The sequence below is a fragment of the Spermophilus citellus genome (assembly GCF_964194105.1).
Source record: "Spermophilus citellus genome assembly, chromosome: 1".
Taxonomy (NCBI): Eukaryota; Metazoa; Chordata; class Mammalia; order Rodentia; family Sciuridae; genus Spermophilus; species Spermophilus citellus.
In genome coordinates, this window is record NC_138182.1 from 240,065,255 (window position 1) to 240,090,742 (window position 25,488).

Below are 25,488 nucleotides of genomic sequence, written 5' to 3' on the forward strand. Positions count from 1 at the left end.
AGTCAGTTGGGGTCTGAGCCAGGTCACAAGTCTGCTGCTAAGTGAGCAGTGCAGTCCACATTTGGAAGGCCTGTTATAAGGAACTTGAACACAGTAAATCCTGTCCCATCCCAGGGAATACTATACAACCTGCAGGCCTTTGTTCTGCAGGGATAGCATGTAACAAGTTCCATTTCAGGATTAGGTTCTATAGGTGGCAGGCCTAATAGGAGATGTGCAGATGGGTGTGGCCTCTTTGAGGTCCTTGGAGGGATCCTTCTCTCAGTGGGCGTCTGGTCAGTGACAACTGGCCTTGGGCTATCACTGAGAAGGACTAGAAATGAATTAAATAGATGTTTCAGAATTCACAACCAACACTGAAGTCTGAAGACCTACCGTTATGTTCCTGGGCCTCTTATTTCTATCCCTCACATTGATTTACTGAATTAGTCAAATGTTCTTGAAAAATGGGGAAAATGTTTCATTTGGATTGAAACCATGAGTTTTGGTATCAGTAAACCTAGACTTACCACTATTAGTAGTGTCACTTTGGGACACTAAGCCTAATTTTCCAAATCTGTAAAATGGGAAGTAGTAGCCCATGTAGTTCTAGTGAGAATCTAATGTAGCTATCTAAAGAGAACATGTAATACAATAAACACTATTAATGATGCTAAATAATAGGGGATGATGAGGATCATCTTGTGTTATTTTTGTTCTTATTTTAACAAAAATAAATGTCACGTTGCAGCATTGACTATCATGTTGGATGTAGGCTTAAAAGAAACATTCTTTCAATACATAATTTACAAATGAAATACCTTTTAGTTACCTGATCTTTGTTAGTTTATTCTAACTTTATAGACCTATAAATGCCTTTATTTAAATGGTTTCAATTTTTTTGTTTCATGTTTGTAATAGTTTTATTTGTATTGGTATTTAAATAAAACTTGAAATGAAAACAGTAGATTCTTTACTTTTCTCTTAAGGTTGCTGCTTGACACCTAATTCCTCAAGTGAGAGATTTTTCAAAATACCAAAAGAGTAAGCTAGCTGTATTTTAATCTACATTTTTAGAAGACATGATTTTCAGGGGCTAAAAAGAAAAAAAAATGTAAACAATATTAGGTTCTTTTCTACAGTTGTGATTCTATTACTGTATTTCATTTTGGAGGTAATAATTGGTAGAATTCATGTTTTTCCTTCCTCTACTAACAAAATAAAATTGACTTAATTTTTCTCAAGGTCACCCAGGAAAGGTACAATGCTATTTACCAAAAGTTAATTGAATTCTAGAGTTTCAGATAGACTTTCTTGTTGATGAGAATATTATGGAAGGAGACATTTTTCTATTCCTTTTAGGAACTTTTTAGAAGTTTTGATGAGATATAGGAAATGGCTTTCGAAAACTTCAGTGATCTCTATTTCTTCTAATCAGCATAAAATCACAGCCTATATTTGGATTATGTTCTGTGAATGTTTGAGAATTATGTGGTGTCTTTATGTTAACCTAAGGTGAAAATTTTCATTTTTAGATGTAATTCATTTTACAAGAGTGTCTTTTCTTTATCAGTATACAAATATCCACTTGAAGACAAATTGTGTTGATTCAGTATGATGTCCTTTCCAATATTGAAAGACCTAGGTATTTCTCTTGATTGCCTTGATTTGTGATTTTTAAAATTAAGATTATTTGGGCAAAGTTAGCATTTAATTTAAAGATAAAACCTACATAATGAGTAATGAGATAAGGAGAAAAACATTCATCATAAGGTTTAGGGAATCTTAAGGATGGTTATCAATTATTACTTCAGTACATTGTGAATGACTTAATAATGATATAAAACAATAATATATATATAGGCAACGCCTACTGCCAGTATATTTCTTTTAGATTGCAAGTGTAACCTTCAATTTGCTGTGACAGTACTTTTTTTTTTTACATTGTTATCATAGTTGATTCAGCTTTTGAAAATTATCTTATTTATACTATAAAAAGGGACATGTTTCATAGAGCTTGATTTGCAGCAAACTAATTGGAGAGTAAAAAGAAATGTCACATTGGAAATGGTAAGCACCTATCCTCAGCTTAATCTGTCCTCTTTCTGGAAACCTATCCAACTCTTTAAAATGCTTACCCCTCCAATGCTCTGCACAGCGTAGGTCCCCTGGAATCACTGAGTACCTAAAATCTTTTATTCTTTTTTTTAATTAGGTGAAATATTTATCATAATGCCCATTCACAATTATCCTTCAGTACCCATGGGGGAATTGAAGTCCCCACCACCACAGATACCAAAGTCTATAGATGCTCAAGCCCCTCCTATAAAATGGTATAGTGTTTGCATATAACATATATGATTCTTCCAAATTCTTTAAATCATCTCTAAACTATTTATAGTACCTAATATAATAAGATGATCATAATACTGTATTGTTTAGGGAATAATAAAAAAGACTATACATGTATTATACATTCAGTACAGATATAATTTTTTTCTTCTGAGTAATTTTGCTCCACAGTTTTTTTTGAATCCACAAATTTGAATCCCATGGATACCTAGGGATGACTGTCTTTGACAAAAGGTCCAAATATGGAGAGAGACTGAAGCAATTTAAGTGGCCAAAGCTTTGGAATTCTTTAAGAAATTCCTTGTTATATGCATGAGTATTGATCATACTTTACTTGTATGAATAGGTACAACATTACTATTAAAACCAACATGTGGGCTGGGGCTGGGGCTCAGTGGTAGAGCGCTTGCCTAGCATGTGTGGGGCCCTGGGTTAGATCCTCAGCACCCATAAAAAATAAATAAATAAAATAAAGATATTGTGTCCAGCTACAACTAAAAAATAAATATTAAAAAAACCCAACATCTAATAATAATAATAATTTCCTCATTTCCTGACTTTTTACAGTGGAAGAAATGAAAATATTTGTCTATTTGCTTCATTCAGTTCTTTAACAAGATCTATTTAGCATGCTTTGTCCTGGGCACTGACTGGTTGAGTGCTAGGGATACAAATGTTTGGGCATTCTCCCTTCCTTCCTGTCCATGTGTCCAGACTGTGAAAGGAAATTGACATATTAGCATATCATTACACTATAATCGGCAGGCTGATGACTGACTAGGAGTCATAAATAAGAGAGCAGGATGTATTTGTTTCATTGTCTTGGATAATATTTTCAACATGACTGTGTAGGGTGAAGAAAAGAAATGGTTGAAGGATAGCACATTGGAGAATGCCTAGATTTAAGAGTTAATAGAGAAGCCAGCAGTGAGACAACAGAAATCATTAAAGAAAGGAGGAATCAAAAGAGAAATGTCCAGTTTATGGGTTAATCATAGATCTTAATTTGCCTCAGACAATCCAAGTTTTCTCTATTCACTGAAGTTACATCTGGCTAGAAAGAAACGCTTGAGAAAGCCCACCTAGATACTCCTAAAGAACCCTAAGTCTCTGCTACAGCTTTTATCATATTCTGGTGAGTATCTCTCTTCTTATCTTTCTCCCCAAGTAAGGCACTTACAAGAAAGAAAGTGCCAATTTGCCTATGTATTTCTAGCACCCAAGACAGGCTTGAAAGGTGGTAGGTGCTCAGTAACTGCTTAAGGAATCAATCAGGAAATAGTATCATGAATAAGATAGGTTGAACTCAGAGAATATAGAAGTGCCTATACATACAATATAGACAGACCCCTATAACAAGAGTCCCTCAAATTTTAGTGACTTATATCCATACTGACTACTTGTGACTAATGCAGACCAAATAAAGCATTGTGATTGGCAAGTGGCTTTCCTGTAATCAGTGATTAAGGACTATAACTTCTTTCACCCTGTGACCCTACTATCTTCAACATATGGCAAGGGACTGCAGAAGGAGGTCAAATTGGAGGATTGTATCCACAGTCTTTTTAGTCACATGTGAAAGTCACACACATCTCCTGAGTCATGTAATAAAACACTCATTGACATGTCTACATCTACCTGTAAGGGAATCTGGAAGTGTGGTCTAGCTGTGTGTCTAAAAAGAAATATTCTTTCATATAATGCATATGAGTATTATATTAATGACATTGTGTGTGTGTGTGTGTGTGTGTGTGTGTGTGTGTGTGTGTGGTTTGCAACCTACTTTGAAAGGATGAAAAAAAGAACTGAGAAATTGATTATACATTGCTTAGAAACTGAAGAAAACAAAAAAGTAAGTAATAATAATAATCACAGATTTAATACTTATCCATAATAAGTGGTAATAGTATGGAGTTTCTTTCTTAAGTATATGTTTTGAAGGGGTATTTATTCTAACAGTGAAAAGCATCACATTAAAGTTACTTGTCTGTCAACTATTCCACATAAATTGGCTAATTATCATGAAATTTTTTATTTTATTATAATCAAACAATTCATCCAAATATTTTAGTGTTTTTCTTTTGATATTGTATATTTTGAAGCTGAACAAGTGGTTTTTTAAGTCCCATTAATAGCAAAGTGAACTTTGTTTCATTTTATTTCTGAGATTTTCATGTGCTTTTCAATGAAAACATTTTTATCATGGAGAATATAGAAACTTGTAAGAAATAATATATGAAACAAAGTAACCACTCATACCACTAAACAGAGAGCTACTTTAGGGAGTTAGGCTATATCCTTCCAGAATGTTTGTATGACTATGTGACTTTTTTGTTTTGATGTTGTTTCATGAAAATGAGATCACTCTATAATCTGTTCTTACACTCAACATTATGTCATGAACATAATCACATATTCTTCTGCATTATTATAACATTATCATAGTATTTCATCATATGATGCATCAAAATTTATTAAGCCAATCCTTCAGTGTAGCAATTAGATTACATTCAGTTATTTGTTATTATAAATGAGCTGCAATGAATGTCTTTGTGGCTAGATCTTTGCCAGATAATCTTATTAGACTATGTCTAAAATGTCAAAACCATTAGTTCTCAAATTTTAGTACACATAAGAATCATAGTGGAGATTTATTTGGACTCTTAGGCTGTAATCATAGAGATTTTGATTACGCATATCTGCAAGAGGACCTGAGAGTCTGAATAAATCAAGAACCTTCCTTGATTCTAATGCAGGGAGTTTAGTACCATGATTTGAGAAATAAGGGCTTTAGGATGTTAGAAATAATATCTTTTTCCTGAACTCCTTGCAAAAATGCCATTTTTTCTGGCAATAATACAAGATATGTATTGCTCTGTTGGTTAGATTTATATTTCTTTCCAAAATAAGAGCATTTAAACTCCTGCCTTCTATGTGATAAAGTTATTCCATTTTATTTCTCTAGTATAATTGAAACACATTGACCTGGAGTGTGAAAAGATCACTTGTTATACAGTTTTTGAGTCAAAAATGTTAGAATATAAATATCTATTGCTTAATCATTTTTATTATCAAGAATAAAGTACCTACAGGAAGTTTGGGCTTAAACTGACAATATATGAGCTTGAATTTAAACTTTATTTTTAATAGAGATGATTTCTCTCAAAAGAAATTACCCCTTGAGTCAGTTTTATTGAAAAGAGAATGTCACAAACATTAAGTCATTCATCAAATAACCTGGGTTATATAAAGCATTTTTGCCATTTGCAAATGCTCACAGTGGATATCTACACATCTAATAAAAAAGGTGTGAACTTCAGCTAGCTACATTCAGTGTGACCAAAGCTTTAGTAGACCCATCTGTTTTTCTTCTTTCTATGTGCATTTTGAAGAAAGCTCTCCATACACATAAGCCATTAACTTAATTATGACCTGTTAGCAACCCAAGAGTGGGGGGTCAGTTTTCAGTTCTGTTCATAGATAAACTTCTCATGCACATGCAGCTTCTTTTCCTCATGTAAAAGCTAAGAATGTGACTTGCATGTGTTTTCTCCTTATTTTCCATATCTGCCAATTCACTAAACATTCTTTTTTGCCATGAATTGTTACCACCTAAGCTTTAAGGGTCTGGAAAGGTTAAGTGACTTCTTAAGACCACATGAGTAATCACTGGTATATCAGGATCTAAAATTTCTATCTCCTGATTTAGTCACATATTACCATGACTTTTGAATGTTTTCATAGGATTGTTTGACCTCCATTCTGTTAATTAACAAAAAATGCAAGTGTGAAGTTTATAAAGTTGTGGTGAATTAGCATGTGTTCTATTCATGTCTAGTTGTGTACATCCTGCACCTGTTTAGGTAGTGTATCATCATGCTTTCATTCAAAGAGATTTGAAATTGGATCCTGACTTGGAGGATGACTATCCATCCTGGTTTGCTTGATAGTGTGGTGTTTTCCCAGACACAGGACTTCAATTGCTAAAATCAGAAAGTTCCTACCAAACAGGGATAGTTGGTCGACCTACTTGCCGTGTGGCCATTTGGCCAAGGTCTGTAATTTAATAGATCTCTGTTCCTTTGTGTGTAAAAGGAGAAAAGAGGAGTTATCTAACAGGATTTTAATACCAATTAAATAAGATGGTACAAGTAAAGCATAGCACCACTTAAAGGATTCAGTAAATACATGTAATTACTGTTATTGATGTCATTTAAAAAAGCAAATGGGTTCTTCAAAGCACAGATTCTCAGAATCTAGATCTTCAAGTCTAGGATTTTAAATAAACCTCTTCTTCACCTTTTAGGTATTCTTGTATTTTACTATTGATCCATAAAATTAGACAACACAATGCAAGGCTGAATAGTCCATTGTTGCTTTCATAGTTTTTAAGATGTATAACAGGAAGAGACACATTTTCTATTTGGAAAAAAACCAGGTTAGAATGAGCATCAAAGGTAGCATAGTGCTATTAAAAAAAAAAAAGAATTAGACTGGATTCCAATCATAATAACAGCCACTTTGTTGAGTAAAAACTGAGCCAGATATGGGTGCTTATGAATCTTTGTACCTGCTCCAAACCATGATCTCAAAAGGTAAATAATATTACCTCAATTTTCAGAGAAAATTATCTCGGTTTTTGGAGAAATAACCTTAGTGAGCTCAAGTTAATTGATCCAAGATAGTGGTATAATAAGGAGTGCAATAAGGATTATATTCTGGTTCTGAATGCTCCAAAGTTCATGCAGTTTTAACTTATAACCAAAAGCTAGTTTGCAGGAAGGTACTTTGCCTCCGGGTGAGTTTCTTCATTTATAAAACTCAGAAGGGAAGAAATCGCCCTTTACCATTCCTTAGCACATTACAGGCAATCAGCTATCCATGTATCATTTAATTCTTATGGGTAAATACTAGTCCTGTTTTTATGAGAAAGAAACTTTCTCCTTAGAGTAAACAACACAGGTGGTGCTGGACACGGTGGCACATGCCTATAATCTCAGCAGCTCCAGAGGTTGAAGCAGGAAGATCTCAAGTTCAAAGCCAGCCTCAGCAACTTAGTGAGGCACTAACTCAGCAAGATCCTGTCTCTAAATAAAATATAAAAGGGATGGGATGTTGTCCAGTAGTTAGTGCCCCTGGGTTCAATCCCTGTTACACACACACACACACACACACACACACACACACATATACACACACCAAAACCCAACTGGTAAAGTGGCAAGTATTCAAAAACCTAGCACTCTACTGAAGCATGTTGTAGCATTTGATGATACTATAATTCTAAGCATGTGAATATAATAAATGTTACTCCAGCAGACTTTTTAACAACTTAGAAATAATTATTGTTCATGTAATGGTACATTTTCTCAATTAAAATAAAAATACTAAATTTTCTACTTGATTCTAGACTTGATTTGCCTTTGCATGTGGGTACTGTAGCTCAAATTTTTCAAAATTCAGGTGCATTTTAAATCCTATCTGCGTTCAGATTTTCTTTTCATACCTTTTTAAAAATCCCTGTCAGAAATTCTTATTATAGCAATTGGCAAGAGAATATTAGAGATGTATGAAATCGTGTTGCAAATATGGTGCTAAGTATGAAAAAAATTGGAGTCAATTTCTACCTCTCTTTTCATAGGCATCTATATGAGAACACACACACATACACACCCTGACATGAATAACTCAAGATATAAAAGGAAATTATGTTTTTGCAACTCATTTCATACAAGGTAGAAAAATGTTTTGATTTACCTTTGACTTTATATAATTCATGCAAAAATTAATGAACTCTAAGATTACTGAAGATTTAATGAATGGTTTCAACCAAACTATTCTTAAATATACTGGTGAACAAATTTACTGCTTTCAAAATAAGCCTTAACTTCAGTTATAAATTCTAATCTTTTCAGTAACTACTATTGTTAATGTGAAATTAAGTTAATTTTTCCCCGAGAAGGTATGAAACCATTATGAACCATAAACATGGGAACCTTTATTGATTGTGTGTATTTTCTTGAACTTTACTCATAGGCCTCTGAGGAAACACTGCATTCCAGTAATGAAGAGGAAGACCCTTTCCGGGGAATGGAACCCTATCTTGTGCGGAGACTTTCATGCAGAAATATTCAGCTTCCTCCTCTTGCCTTCAGACAGTTGGAACAAGCTGACTTGAAAAGTGAATCAGAGAACATTCCACGACCCACTAGCCTCCCTCTGAAGATCCTGCCACTGATTGCTATCACTTCTGCAGACTCCAGTGGGTGAGTGCCCTCGGGTGACATTTCCCTGTTTTATATTTTTGATGACGATTGTTATCTGCGGTCTTCTGAGTTTTTCTGGCTCATTGCTTGATTTGAGTAGGATGACAATAGTGTTTTGGGAGTCCAGGGGGGAAAAAAGGATGATTTTTCTCAGGTAACATCTCTACTCTGCAGGATGAAGCATTTTAGTCCATTATTTTACAAGAAGGCATTGAAAATGTATTGGTGAAAGCTAATAAGCATCCAGGCAAAGGGAATTATACATGGAAAATTAATATTGGATATTTGTAATTTAATACAAGGATTGTTAACAAATGAGAACTAATGGACAAATTACCGTGTAGGCATACATATGTGGAAACAGGAGGCAGTGCTCATTGATGCAAAACGAACTTGGAATCAAGAAGAGATTGCACTGTAATTAGAATAAAAAGAAATATGCAATTATATTCCTGAGCCTAATAATTTGGCCTTTGACACTTTGAGGTGTTACTTACCATAATACTGTTTTAGTTCTCAACATAAGGCTATCTATTTAGTGTTAGTTCTTATAAAAGGATCAGTCAAGGTCACATCCCTATCAAATAACTTTCTACTTCATAGGTTTTTTTTTCTTTTTCTTGCTATTTACCAGTAAAAGTTTTATTCTTTTTTTTTTAAAGAGAGAGTGAGAGAGGGGAGAGAGAGAGAGAGAGAGAGAGAGAGAGAGAATTTTTAATATTTATTTTTTACTTCTCGGCAGACACAACATCTTTGTTTGTATGTGGTGCTGAGGATCGAACCCGGGTCGCACGCATGCCAGGCGAGCGCGCTACCGCTTGAGCCACATCCCCAGCCCAAAATTTTTATTCTTAATAGCAACATAAGCAGGTTAAAAAATGTAAAAGAAAACGAGGAGAGTGGGCACATTCATTATTTACTCTGGCCAGCTGCATTTTTAAGAAGCTTGGATAGGAAAAAATGGTGGGGGGAAGGAAATGAAACCTAGTGGCTCACACAGACAGACAATTGAGCATTTAATAAGACTTACATGAACAAATCAATTTATGCTACAAATGTGATTATTTTTCATTCTCTTCCTAGTTAAAGGGATTTTTAGGGGTGGTACCTTTTGTATTTTGTAGTGAAATCCAAAAGGTACCATCCCTAAAAATCAAGTGCTTGCCTAGCACATGTGAGGCACTGGGTTCAATCCTCAGCACCACATAAAAATAAATAAAACAAAGGTATTGTGTCCATCTACAACTAAAAATATTTTTTAAAGGGAAGTTGTGCTAAAATATTTGGCCAGTAACTTGACTCTAAGATACTGAATTTAGCTGTTTAGATTATTATAGACCCATCCAAAGAACTTTTATTATTAAAAGACACAGGTCATCACTACCAGGTAAATAAGAATGCAACAAATTCTTACCTTGAAGCAAAGAAAAGAGGAGCTCCCAGAGCTCATCAGATGGTCATGTTATTGGCTTTGATTATGGCAAAAGAATTTAAAGCAAAAGGAAAGGGCACACACGGCAAAATCTGCAGAAATCAGATGCAAACTCCCAAAAGCTACTCTCCAAGTGGAGTAAAATAGGATGCATTTAATTCCTCCAGTACTGAGTTGTAACAACGTGAAAGGTTTTCATCAGGGATGTCTTTTACCAGGAAGCCTATCAGGAACTCAGTGCCTGGAGTTTTTATTAGGAATTAGTTAGCTAGGTACCTTCTGACTAGAATGTACCAAAATTCCAGACTTCTAAGGAGGAAAGTATGTGTTCAACATAAGCCACATTGTTTGCATAAGCAATTGGGGCACAATGAGCCACTCTTAAAATTTAGAGAATGGTGGGATACCTCCTGAAATCTAAGTTATCAGATACTAGTTAAGGTTCAATTTTTCAAAAGAGCCTTTTAAATTCAATAGTTAGAGGCTTGATGAACTCTTCTCTGTATACCAGGTTCGTCTTAGAATAATTGTCTTCTTTCTCCACATTTGAGGGAGAAAGTATTATAATTAAATTTAAATGAACTGATTTAAGCCCCTGGTATATTCAATTAACTTTGGTATCTTAAAATTTGGTGGCTAAACATGATTTCTCATTTCAAGCCCATGTGCTTGTAAAAGAAAATGATACAGTAATAGTATCTCCCTATAGTTTGGAAATATGTATAATTAAAAATCTCAGGTAAAAGCTAGGCTTATTTAATTAGATTTTAATGTGTTGCTAAAAACAAATTGTTTCCAAGAACCAAGGAACTTCAGTATTCAGAATTGTCTGTGAACTAGCACTTCTGTTGTTTAAAATTTTCTTTTCTCTTAATCAAGAACCTAAGAATTAAGTATGAGCAATATTATGGTTACCATTTACATATTTATTCAGTGTTAGGAAGCAAATAATTTGTCTTTTATGAAGATGAGACAAGGATGACTTCTGTTCCAAAAGACAGCCAAGAGAAATCACGTATAAGAATGCCTAATCAACAAGAAACAAAGACTAAGGATTCATTAAAGTGATTGTTATTATCTTAGGAAGCAAACGTAATTTGCAAATTGAATACTGAGTAATAAGAAATTCAAAAGTATAATTTTCTGGATTGTCTAAACCTTGAAAAAAAGTAGAAGGTAAAGTCAGGAGTTATATTCTATGGCCATTCAGTTAACTGGAATCCCGATTCCTTCAGAGCCATCAGAAGTGGTTATGTTAGCTCTGTTGGCCACAGTGGAGTTCCCCATTAATAAACCTAAGGGTGTCCTCGGGTCCCATTGTCAACCTATACTGAACCTTACTTAGCATGTGCGTATTTTGATGGTAAAGGAGATATCTCATGCCATTTACATTTATTTTCTTTCCATTCTTAACATAACTTTTTGCCATTTCCTCTGGTATATTGCCACAGAAGAGAGCTCTGTCATATATTGGGCAGTGAGTTATAGGGACTTGTTCTACCCCTTTGGAGAGCCACATTGTGGCCCTGGAAGTAATTGGTATCTGGAAAAGATGTTTGGCCTGCAACACTAAATTTTATGGATGGCAGCTCTTAGCTTCCTCATGGTCAGGAGACTGCATTCAAGAGGGCTTTTAATTATTAACATTTTCATTATTCAACTTCCACTGTTTTCTAGCAATGTGAATGTGTTCAAATGCACATTTTAACAATTTCCTTTGGGTATGCCTAACACGTTAGGTTGTGTGTATTCAGCAACTTTGGAAACTTTAAATGAACACAAAATCGAATTTTTAAGACCTGGTATGCTGAGAACCTTGAATTCATCTATGATTTAGTTTTCCATAGAGGGTAGGATCATTCTAGCTTCCTGGCTTTTTATCAGTCCTCCTTGAAGCAAGAGGTTCAGCTATTAATGAAATGTTATGAATTTGGCAAGAAGTAATCTGGAATGTCATAATTTCCTACCTAAATACTTCTTAATCCATTTACTATTTTTTATTAAGTATAATTTATATGCAATGAAATATATAAATATCAAATATACATCCTGATGAATTTTGAGATATTTATATATCCATGTACTAACTACCCTATTTCTTGACATTTGTCAAAAAAGATTAGTTTTGCCTCTTTTTAAACTTCATATAAATGGGATCTTATGGTTATACTCTTTGTGTCTAGCTTCTATCTTCCAAAATGTATTTTTTAAAAATATTTATTCATATCGGTGTGTAGATCATCAGTTTGTTCTTTTAAAAAAATATTTTTTAGTTGTTAATGTACCTTTATTATTTATTTATTTATATGTGGTGCTGAGGATTGATCCCAGGGCCTCACACATGCTAGGCAAGCACTTTAACACTGAGCCACAATCCCAGCCCCAAGTTTGTTTTTTCCATTATAATATAGTATTCAATTTTATGAACATACCATAATTTATTTATTCACACTCTTATTGATTGATGAACATTTGTGTTGTTTCTAGTTTGGAGATATTAAAAGTAAAGCTGTTGAGTACTTTCTTATGCTAGTTATTTTTGTGAACATATGCACTGATTTCTCCTGGGTGTAGAATTTATCTTAGGAATAGAATTTATTAAGTCATAGTTAGGCAAATGTTCATTTTCTATTGCCCATCAACTTTCCAAAATGAGGTACTCTTTTGCTCTTCCACCAGCAATATATGGAAGTCACATTTTTTTCCTACATTTTCACCAACACTTGGTGTTTGTAGTCCTTTTGATTTGGGTCATTCTGGTGAATGTGTAGTAGTATCCTACCATGGTTTAAGTTTATATTTCTCTGATAAGTAGTGATATTATTTACCTTTTAATATGATTATTAAATATTTGTATATCATCTTATGCCAATTTGTTTTCCCCATTTTTCTCTTATTTATTTTTGGAGGTACTTTATATATTTTAGACATAAGACTTGTATTAGATGTATGTTTCATAAAGTGAATATTTCCTCCCTGACTACAACTTACATTTTTATTTTCTGTTTACTTTTAATACAATGCTAACCCCAAAGGCTTCTGAATGTGTTGTGTTTTCAATGCATGTCCCTTGAAGCAAACATGTTACTGAGAGATATTGGGAAATAAGAATAAGAGATGGTGGAGCAATGGAATTAAGTGGGAGAAAAGAGGACAGGCAGATAACAGAGGAAAGCAATGCAAAACGGAAGAGAGTGTAGTATACAGGGTGGAGAAGAAAAAAGAAAGCAGAAAGTGGGTCCAGTTTAAAAAGGAGAAAGCAAATAACAAGTATGATACTTTACTCAAAGGGAAGTTTTACCTGGAGACAAGGATAGTTGGTCCCTTGGTTATACGGTGATGGAGAATAGGACATCCAGGCACTAAGGGTATAGGCTAAGAGAAGTTGAGAGTGAAATGACAGCACGTGTGTGGAGGTGTCTGACAGCGGGTAGTAAGTGGGGGCGCTGGGTGGAGACGGTGTGAACCTGAGTCCTGTCTCACCCCTTCACCATTCACAAGCCATATCACTTTGAAAAGTTACTTAATCACTCCTAATTTTATAAGGGCGAGAGTAGGAATAACAAGGTACCTACCTACCTCCTGAGTTTGCTGTAAAGACAAAATACTCAGCATTGTTATTGGCATATTGCAAGTGCTTCATATACAAGGGCAGCAATAGCTACTGCTGCACTGGTATTGGAAAAGCATTGGAACAAATTGTGTTTGTCATTATTGATGTTGTTTGTTTCCTATTGGAATCACATTTAAAAATCCCCTACTAATAACTTGTGAGTTGGAAATAGATGTTCTAGCAGATACAGGAGTCAGTCGAAATTTTTTTTTCTGGTACAGAAATTCACAGTTATTATGGACATGTCATATTGTGGCAAAAAGTCTTCATTTTGCTTTTGGCACCTGTCATCGACATGCTCTGCTTCCAAGTCCTATTCAGTCATGTTTGTAATGACAGTGGAGGCCCTTCTTACTTCCACTTCTGAAAGTAAATGCTTCCTGACTTCTAAATTTTTTCCTGCCCAGAATCCCGGAGGAGGAATTAGGAGCTCCTTCTGGCCCTGACTCAGCTGCTGGCTTAAGCTTCCTGGGTAGTCTGTGTACTGCCAGGTACTCTAAGGCGGGCTTAGTTTACCACACAGGTGACAATCACTGCCTGCTCAGGAGAAAAGACACAGAGGAAGAGGAAAAGGAGGTAGTACTCTGTCTGTCTAGTTTTGTTTCATGGCTGCATCAGCTATCATAAAAGGAAAGCCAAGGAGAAAGATGTTCCCTTGTGGCAGGATGACACACCTCTGAATGGATGTATATTCAGGGGTATGTGTGAGTGGAGGATATTACAAGCACTTTCTCATCACTGGTGTCCCATTACCTGTCTGGAGAAGTACACTGGGTACATTTATATCACCATGTCCTATAAAGAAAAGAAAACAAAGAATTTAAAGGAAGAAAAGTTAACTCTCAGGGATAAATTTAACTACTCAGCAGAGGGGGACAGATTGTTTAGTCATATAAGACTTCATTTTTCAAGGATCTTCTTGACATACTTCCTTGAACTGTGTGTCATTCACAGGGGGGCTGGCCCCAGATGCCAGTTAGACATTTGATTCTTTGATCAACCATTTATCACCTAGCCTTCTTGAGGACAAACAGTATTCTAGAGTGAACATAAAAAAGAAAAATGAAAAAGAAAAATTGTTAGTTTTTTGTTACAAAATTGAAATTGAAACAAAAAAAAATTAAAGAAAGAAAGAAAGAAAAAATTGTGTTCCAAGCAGACACATCTGATGTATCAAATTTGTTCTAACTTGAGAAGGTATTAACAGTGGGCATTTCATATTTGAGGTATTCTGGTCATAAGGACTTATGAAGCTAAAGGGTTATATTTCCCAGTCTCCCTATTTCACAACTTTATATTGGGTATGTTTTCAAAAGACTTATCTAATAAGTTATATGGGAAATCTATAACCTACTAGACAAAGCTTTCCAAGATTGAAAATAAGATATAATCATGATAATAATGATTCTTTAGAAACACAGAATTCTTGAGCTAGATGTGGTTCTAAACATAATCAATGCAAAGAAATGGAGAGGTGATACTTTCCATAATCTTGAAGAAATAGGCTATATGTATTTAAATGCTAAGTATCAGCATAGTATTTGTCTGAACTTGTCAGGATACTCACAGACTATCACAGCCTTTTTGTTTTAAAGCAATGATTCTGATTTAATTAAATCTAGTCTTATTTGGGCTTTAAATTTGTGATTTTCAAGATTAAAATTAGACTCTAAGAGTAATGGCAAACTTTACACTTGCTATATAATATCCTGATGAGCAACATTGTACTTCCAGAATAAGTAGCAATTCCTGGATTGCATCTAAAATAAACAATGAAAATATGTAGACTACTTTTTCTCAGGCATTAAAGAAATTTGAAAAAAAAATGACTTTTTTCACTATGTTATCAATGTACAAACTCATACAATAATTATTAAACTCCAATTCCTTTTTTCATATTGTGATTCTTTTTTACTCCTGTAGTACTTTCTGGCATCCTTATTAAGGATAACACTGAAGAATGATGCATCACAATATTTTATTATATATCTGTGTCAGTATTGTACCTTGTACCAAGGGAAGAGTCTGTTCTTATAAATCAAAGTTTTCTATTTTACCAGGTTCTCATGTTCCTAAAAAGAGTAGCCATTTGTGCATTTACAACATCAGAGCATCTGGGCTCCATTTCCAATCCTTTGTTGTGCCAGCTTGACTTGTTAGAATAGGTTGGTTGGGTGTCCCACATTTTCTAACAGTGAGCCCATTTATTTCACTTTGAAAAGTCAGGATATATTCACAGTAATATATCCTCACAGTAATATATCCAGCACAGGACAGAGCTGAGAAAAGCACATTCCCTTATTTATTTCCATCATAGAATAAAAATCCTTTGGTTTCTCAGTTTCTTTGCCATAAACACTAACTTGCTTGACTATCCTTATATAATGAAAAACTATGTGAAGTTAATCACTGACCACTTTAGGAGGAGTTTAAAATTCTTTACCACAGCATTATTCCATTTTATAATACCCTTTTATGAAGAAAGTGAGTAAACGCATTCTTCAGGATGGTATTTATTAAATCATTATGTGCTCATAAACATATATACTCAAATAATATTGAGCAAAGTTCATCACTATGAAAAATCTAAAATGAGAAAAATATGTTCAACTAAAATTTATGAAAGGATGAAGTGATAAAAAATCTTATTTCTCTACAAATATATACTACAAAAGAGCAATGAGATTTTTTTAAAAAAAATTCATAAATAGAATAGAAACCATAAGAAAATTATATTATCTCCTGTATTATATACACTTTTACCCTGAAATTTTTAGTTGATTATATAATTCTTTATAAAAACTTATTAATTACATGTCTATCATACTTATTTATCTCATTCATTTAAAATCTTCCCTTTATTTGAAAGGAAGTAGTTGGAGTCAGGTATTTTTAGATGTATTCCAAATCTGTGGAGTTCAATCAAAATAAGTGTCATTTAGTTAGTTCATTTAATATCATTAGGTAACACTCTGGATGATAGATTTACTTTATTCGATGGATTATTATCATTTATGCCAAAGTTAATGTTTCTGAGGCTGGGAAAGATGGCACCTTGGTCCACATTTCCAAATGAACCTTAATCTCAGGCTGTCCTGACTTTTACCATAATGTGATTCCTAAAACAATATGACTAATATTAACTATCATTACACAGAGAGACATACCCTGTTGTCTAAAACTGTGCATAAAAATAAGGACTTTAGAATACATAAAGAATTTACCATATACAAATAAGACTTAGGATGTTGAATTTATACCATATGCCTATACAACACCATTGACTTTCTGTGACTTTTCCATCTTTTGGTAATACATTTCATATTTGTACTCTCTTTATTTCTCCACTGTTGATTCTGTGTCCTTGTGAACATGTGACTATTGCCAGGCATGTTTATACATATCTGTAATCCCAGCAACTTGGGAGACTGAGGCAGGAGAATCTTAAGTTTGAGGCTAGCCTCAACAACATAGCTAGACTCTGTCTCAAAATATAATAATAATAATAATAATAATAATAATAATAATAATAATAATAATAATGGCCTGGGGATGTGCCTCAGTGGTAGAGCACCCCTAGAGTTCAATCCTTAATAAAATGCACACACATAAAAAAGTGACTACAGCTTTCTTATTTCTATGTTATTTAATTCATATTGATGTCATTTCTTGAAGCCACATATCTATATATATATATTGCATACAGTGAAAAAGGAACAACAGACTACATGCAAGTAATACTGATATGACTACCCCTTCAGTCATATATAAGACATAGATTAATGCATTCACTTTATATTCATCCAACAAATAGTGTTTGCTGAGACACTGAGGACAAAAGATTCAACACAACAAACATAGCTTTTCCTTCACAGAGTATAGAATCAAGTAGGGCACACAGTAAAATGGCTAACAACAATCTTTTTTCACATTTTATGTACAATTGTGATTGAGGAAATCTGGAGCAATGTGGAATAATATAGGGAAGAAAACTAACCTGGGCTTGTGAAGAACTGACATCTTAGTTGATTCCTAGAAGAAGACAATAAAGGCAGAGAAAACAACAGAGACAAAGTCTAGGGATGATTAAGCAGTGTCTGTATTTACAAATAAAAACCATTACCATGACTATACCAGTAAGTCATATGTGAAGTACAATTGATAATAGTTGCCATTGATTTTTCATATAACCAATACGTGAAGTTTTAGAATAATTTCAAATAGTGCTAAGCAGCCTTGGTATAAGCACTGAGAAGGTGAAAAGTGAGGTTGGTACCAAACTGGAAAACAAGAACAATTTAAGAAAAATAGGACAAGGTAGTTGAGGGTGTTTGCAAGAGAGTGAAGGAAGTGATGATTTGAGTTAAGTAATTAGGTGGATGTGGAAATGAGTGATTATAAGAAGGAGGCACTGACATTGAAAAGGTTCAGGGTCTCTAGAGGTCTCCAGGATATTCAACAAGTGAAATTAGAATAACTGAAAAAGCCAAAGAGATAGAAGGTTGTTTGGAGGATAGAATGTTTGAACCTTAACCTTTAAGTGCTAGAGGTAACATAAGGTATTTTAAAAGATGTAGGAGGATACCAAGAAAGAGGGAGACTGCTGTGGAAAAGAAATAGTCGAGGAACTGAGAGATTTGTGCATTAAGTGATTCCTCCATATAAACATCAAGTTCACCCAGGATAGCAGCAGGACTCAAGATGTGGAGGTGCTAGAAAGTGGGCTAATGTCAATGAATGAAGCACAGTGATGAGGGGGATTGGCACAAGTCAGAGATGAAGTTGATTGGCATAGAGGTTTAAGAGGAGGTTTCCACAAGAGGGTAGAGAAGGAATAATGACTAAGTCAATGTGAATAACCAGAAGTATACTCACACCTGCAGCGGCGGACCCAGAGCAACCTCTCCTTGAGACTCCCTGGGAAAGGGCATCCTCAGTATAAGAAGTCAGGATGTAAGGTGACTCTGATAGAAAGGCTGAGAGTGAAGGGAAGTCTGTTCACCAAGTGATTTGGGAAGAACAAGAGTTGAATATGGAGAAGAAAATCATAGAACAAAATGGAGGCAAGAAACTGAAAGAAAACAGAGAAAAAGAGCTTCTGTCTCAGATGGTTCTCCAAGATGATTATGAGAGCTGAATTCTCAAATATTTTTAAGGATTGTTCGATGCTCATTCAGAGAGGATAAGTTGAGAATCACTAAAGTCTTTCAGAAAGGCCATGGAGGTAGAAGCATCACAATTTCCAGGCCAGCCTCAGATACTTAGCAAGGCCCTAAGCAAGTTGGAAAGACTCTGTCTGAAAATAAAAAAAAAAAGGGGGGGGGAGTGCGGATGTAGCTCAGAGGTAAAATGCCTCTAGGTTAAATCCTCAGTACCAAAAGACAAAAATAAAAACAACAACAACAAAAAAAAAAACAACTATGGAGGTTGTCCTAATCCAAATAAATAGGTCCACGATGGTATTCTTTGGTAGGTTCCTTAGTACTTTCAGTATCTAGTGGAAGCAGCAGCAGCTTCTGGTATCTGGGGACTTTTGCATCTTTCAAAATTACTTAGCTATTTCCTAGATTTATTATAGGTTATGGACTATGAAGAATGATCTGATTTTTTAAAAAAGATGTGCATTACCATTTTCAGCCAAGTATTATTTGTTTCTAACATTTTTAATATCTAGCTCTAATTATTCTGCCAGTTATCATAACAACTTAAGTGTTCCAAGTTAGCATTTAAGTTTTCTTTGGAGAATTTCCTTTCTCATAAATGATCATTAAATTAAACTACTGCTTCCTTAAATATTCTTAAATACTATTTCTGGGATTCAAGCATTATTTTAGTTTATCACACTGCAAATTTTGGCAATAAAATAAAGAATGAAAATGAATTCTAGGTACAAAAATTCTATTTGTTGAAAACATTCTTTAGTAAACTGGGTTATGATTGTGGCCTCAGGAAAACAGTAGGGAGGCACATGCCTGTGGTTTCCCCTTAGCTTGGATGCACCATAATGTTTGCAGACTTTAATTTATAGCACCCTGTGATCTGCTGATTTTCACTGAAGACTATCTCACAGAATTGCATGGTTGAGATCTGGGCTAAAACCTAGCTTTGATGTTTAGGCGAGCACAGTTTTTATTTTGGTCTCTTCTGTGACCTTGTTGGAGGTTTTTTAAATTTTTAATCCATACCCCTGAAATAGTACTTGTGACCAGGATTTATCCATAGTAAAGTGTATCACATTTATAAATACCTTTGTATTTATGTTGATTTATACCTCGTTCAAAGAGTATTAATTATGCTCTACAGAGACCTAAGGAGAAGAGGGCTCCATTTGTCTTAGGAAGAAATGTGAAGGTGAATTGATTTTTCAGAAGGTTACTACAACAAATGAAAAACAGAACCCATGTCTTCTTATTTAGGTTTATAAACTCTGGTATGTGTATCCACATAATTATATCCCATCTCTGTATGATATATCAAAGTACATAAATGCATTCTAGTGTCATGTATAACTAATTAAAACATTAAAGATTTTTAAAATCGCATTAAAATCACATTCGTGATTTACTTGCAGTTATATTCATCCAAGTATCTACTTAGTCTTAATATATCATGAACAGTTTTTGAGGTGTTGGGAGTATGTTACAATAGATAAAAAATAAATAAAATCATGATATTTTAGTGCTCACATGCAATCCAATAGGAAAAACATGAGATGAGTGTTAATATCTTTGTTTCCATAGGATTTCTCTCTAAGTGAAAGACATCCTTTGCTGTTGGCAAAACAGTGAATAGATGATAGTGAAGACTCACACTCACATTCAGGACCATGGATTATTAAGGTGATCATTAGGCTAACGCTTTGATAACATGAAAGTATTTAGAACCAATTTGGGTGAAAAGCAAAATACATAGATATATCCATTTTAAGGTTACAGTCCAGCAAAATGTTTGCCTGTATGTGTCTAAGAACTGAAAAGTAAGATGAAAATTATTTGAATTTTTTTGATAACAGGATTGGGGATTTTTACTGTGTCATTTCTATTAATGAAAATATCTGTTTATCCAGTCAATAAAATACCACTATGGAAAGAGATTGCTCAGAAAACTTGGAATGGAACCACCATTTGACCTAGCTATCCCACTCCTCGGTTTATACCCAAAGGAATTAAAATCAGCATACCACAGTGATGCAGCCATGTCAATGTTTATAGAGTTCAATTCAAAATAACTAAGCTATGGAACCCACCCAAGTGTCCTTCAACAGATGAATGGATAAAGAAAATGTGATATATATATATATATATATATATATATATATATATATATATATATATATATATTTTAATGGAATATTATTCACCTTTAAAGAAGAAAAAATTATAGCACTTGCCAGTAAGTGGATGGAGTTAGAGAATATCATGCTAAGTGAAATAAGCCAATCCCCAAAAAAACAAATGCCAAATGTTTTCTCTAATATGCGGGTACTAATTCACAATGGGGGGAGGGGACACTAGAGAAGAATAGAATTATCTTAGACTAGGTAGAGGGAAGTGAAGGGGAGGGGATGTGGGGATAGGAAGGATAGTAGAATGAAACATACATTATTACTTTATGTATATATGTTCCTGTAATACCAATGAGATTCTACAACATGTACACTCAGAAAAATGAGAAATTATATGCCATCTATGTATGATATATCAAAGTGTGTAAATGCAGTCTACTGTCATGTATAACTAATTAAAACATTAAAAAAATTAAAAATTGTATTAATGTCACATTCATTATTTACTTGCAGTTATATTGATCCAAGTATCTACTGAGTCTTAGTATATCATGAATAGTGTTTGAGGTGCTGGGAGTATGTTATAATAGATAAGAATAAAATTCATGATATTGCTCACAAGTAATCCAATAGGAAAATATGGCAGTTATGGGGAGGGACTCTTCAGAATACTGCAGATAATTTTATGCAATCATTTATCTGTTGGCAGCTAACTCCCCAAAAAAGATCCCCAGCAGAACCTACCAAGCAAGCAAAACTAAGTATCAGTTTCATGAAAATAAGGAAGAATACCATTTTTTTTTAACTTTGTAGTACTTTAGGAAGGTAAAGTAGAGGAAGGATATTTGCAGAGTTTCATAGCTATGTCTGGGAGCCTGGTCTTCATATGTGGAAAAATGGTTGAGATTAAGCAAAATTTAGGGCCTAGAAGCTTTGGATTAATGGGTCTTAAAGCAAAGTGAGGCTCTTAAAGCCCGCCTTTATGGGCAAACAGTTAGTCTCATTTAACAATATATTTTAGTCAGTTTATAGTCTTGTTTTCCAGGAGCAAGCATTTCCTGGAGCAAGCATCTATGTTGTTTTGGTCCCTGGACTGTTAAACTGCCTAAAGTAGACAATTAAGATTTGATCCAATGTAGTTTGACACTAGGATAGGAAAGTATTTTGGTTGTAATTCTTACCTTCATTGTGCACAAGGCTGGGTTCAGTACTCACTTAGCCAACTGGGCCAACAATTTTAAACTTATATCATTGTCACCTTGTTTTTTGGAAATGTAGGAAACACGGACCTAGGAATATTAGGGGGATGAGAATTTAGGCAGAGAAGGTCCTGGGATGCATGACTGGTTTCACCACTCAGAACCTAGTAGTCTTCTCTAGGAATCTCAGTACAGGAAGAAGAGGGGACCCAACCTTCCACCAGGGGAGGATCTGAAGGGTACAGGCCCTGCACTTAGACTCCTGCTCACTCCTCTGGCAGTTTACAATGAGGTTCTATGACCTCAGACTGGTCAGTCTGATGTTCCCAGCCAGGACTCTTGATAGGATGGCTCAGACCCACAGCATCTCTTGTACCATGATTGAGTGGAGAGGTTGGTGGCCTGGTAGCTGTGGCTACTCCAGAGCAGTATGTGTTCAGCTGGTGAGCAGCAGCACCCTCGGTAGACTGATTTAGCCTTCTGGCTGCTCATGGCCTTTGCTGGATCCTGCTCAACTGTGGTTCTTTAATTTCCCTGTCCTTTTGAGTTCTAGCTGTATTTGTTAATGAATTCCTTTTCTTATTTATATTTATCAGTGTTGATTTCTGTTGTTTGCAACCCAGAACCTTGGCAAGTGTGCTGCCCTTGAATTTATTAAGGAACTTCATCACACAGGAAATCAAGTCCAGGAAGTACCCTGACTTTTCTAGAATTTGTCAAATTTGTCAACTCAGTAGTAAGTTAGCAGAGAGGAACCAAAAGCAAACAGTTGAGTTTCATTTCAATGCTTTCTTTTTCTTTTCTTTTCATTTTTTTAACATAAAAGGGTAACCAAGAAGGAGGACAGCAGAGAGAAGTCTCTTGAGATGTCCCTGGAAAGTTGGCAAAGCTCTCCATAAGGAGGCAAGGTCAGGGCTTCATTGTAATTATTCCCTTTTGACTGTTCAATCTGGTAGGCTGAACATGGACTCCTAACGAGAGAGGCTTGCACTGAAATTAATTAAGTGCAAGGAAATTACAAACTGCATGTGTTTTCACTCTGGAGAATATTCTTGCTCTTAAGTACTATTTTGTTTTAATTTCTGTCTTTTGGTGCATACTCTCTTGCCCTCTCTGTTTCTCTCTGCTTCTCTCACTTTCTCTCTTTTTTTTAAAAGAAGTTGGCCCTTAAGGAAAATTAACTCTAATTGCTATTAGACTACTAAGACAGGCAACCCTCGGAACACTGGAACACACCTTTGTCTAACTAACTCTTTTAGTGCTGTATTTGTCAGAACTGTTTCTGATGTAAACATTTGAAGACAGTCATGAGGGGAAAGATGAGAAATTGCCTATTAATCTTTGGTTATAGGTGTCCTTATACCTTAGAAATCATTTTTTTTTTTTTTTTTTTTTGCCATAGCATGCATGTGTGTGAAGTACTTGAGGAGAATTTGGAGACTGTCATTCCTAAACCTTAAGAATAAAAAAAAAAAAAAAGCACAGATATTATCGCAACATTTCTCTGAAGCCCTGGACTGTCTGCCTTTGCTTCCTGCCACCTTTTTCCACCTTAATACATTTTATTTTAATTATATCACAACTTTCTACCCTCAATTAGAGCTCAGTGCTTCAGAATGTGTTTTCTTTTTCCATCTTCCCTCCTAATAAAATACCTATTCTTCAGGGAGTCTTTTCTAGTAAAATAGGATCTAAGACAGCCATTCTTTGTGAGTTGTGAATCATTTCAGTTAACTTAGTGATTTGTTCTACTGTTAATGGTGTTATTGTGAAGAAAAACCAGATGGATATTTGAATTTACAAACTCCTCAGACTGTTAATTGCATATGCAGTACTTTCTTAAAGCTTAGAAAAATATGATTAGCTTAACAAAAAAAATGAAAATGAAATAGTTTAGAAACAGGCTGGCTTAGCATCAGCAGTAGCAATGTTGAGGAAACTATAACACTGAAAATACATATATGTGTGCTTTTCTACCTGTATGAACACAGTACTCTCTCTCCTTTGTCTCTTGTCTTTCATCTCCCCTCCCACATCACACTCTCAGGTATAAGCTGAAGGTTGAAAAGTACTGTTACCATATACCAAACAATATGCTGGATATGTCTATGTTTGATACTCAGGGCCACTGTAGGGTAGGTATTATTATTATCTAAACTTTACAGATGAGAAAACTCAAACTTGGAGTTTAAGTAATTTCCTCAATGTCAAAGAGAACCAAGTGCAAACCAAGATCTGAAAGTCCTTGATCTTTGCCTACATGTACCAGAATGCCCAATTTCAGTTTTACTACAATATTGTATTCTGTCTCAATTTGTACAACCACTGATGATTCAGGGAAATTGTTTTGTGATTCTAATCTCCCTTATAGATCTAATATCTACATACCTTTTGATTCTTTCATGAAGCTATCCCTCCCCCTTTTAAAGAAGGTCTTATTCATATCTGTAATTACCTGAAAGAGTGCCATGAGCTGAATATTATTATACCAATACAATCCTCACCTGGTATGAAAAAGAATGGAGTGACTGGGGTTCCTGGGGTATTTGGGATCCTGAGTGAACTCCAGGTCTGCTCTCCATAAAGAATCCCCCATGTTGGAGTCTAATTTAACAATTAGGAAATTATATCTTAAGGACAGGATGTTCTCTGATTGGCTGGTTTGAAAGAATTAAAACACCTTTTTAAAAAAAAAAACACAAAGATTTCTCCAAGAAATATTTTAAGATAGTGAAAATCTACTTTAGCAATTGTCATCTACAGTTAGTTAGACTTCATTGACATAAATTAGTGACATTAATCAAAACTCTTACCCTTCAGAATAACGTGTTGTCACATGATACCAAGATCTATTATCAAACATCAACAGATAATTGCCTTAGTAGCTTAAAAACTATTATTCTTAGAAAAATAACTTTGCATGACACTCTATTAGAATTTATTAATTGATTGAATAAATAATATCAGAGAATATTTAATAAAATAAAATTGGCATCAGTTGAAACATTTGTACTGTTTCTAATTTAAAGGATATTTTTATCCTGGAAAGGGACTGAGGACTCCAATCGGCCTCATATCACAACAACAAAATCAAGTTGTCTTTAGATGGCTTCTAATTTCCATTTAAATTATTCCTGTGGCAGCATTTTGAAAGCACAAGCAAACAAAAGATTAGTTTGAGTGATATAGGCTTGTACACCTGAGAAGAGGGATCATCTTATAAAATTCTTAAAATATGGGTTTTAGTAAATACCTCTGAAAAGGAATTATAAGGATCTGCATATTTCTGCTCCTAGAATTTATTTTTCTAATAATGCCCCCAGCAGAAGGAACGTTGTAATCTGCTTTCCCTTGGAAGAGTC

General features: G+C 34.6%; 1 protein-coding gene across 1 annotated transcript in view; it reads left to right on the forward strand.

The window, feature by feature from the left end:
- Window positions 1-25,488, forward strand: part of PDE4D (phosphodiesterase 4D) — a 1,076,913-nt gene that overhangs the window by 151,604 nt on the left and 899,821 nt on the right. The window contains exon 2 of the mRNA XM_081288614.1: window positions 8,368-8,597. Coding sequence (XP_081144740.1) covers window positions 8,368-8,597 — 230 coding nt within the window. The remainder of the gene's footprint in view (window positions 1-8,367; window positions 8,598-25,488) is intronic.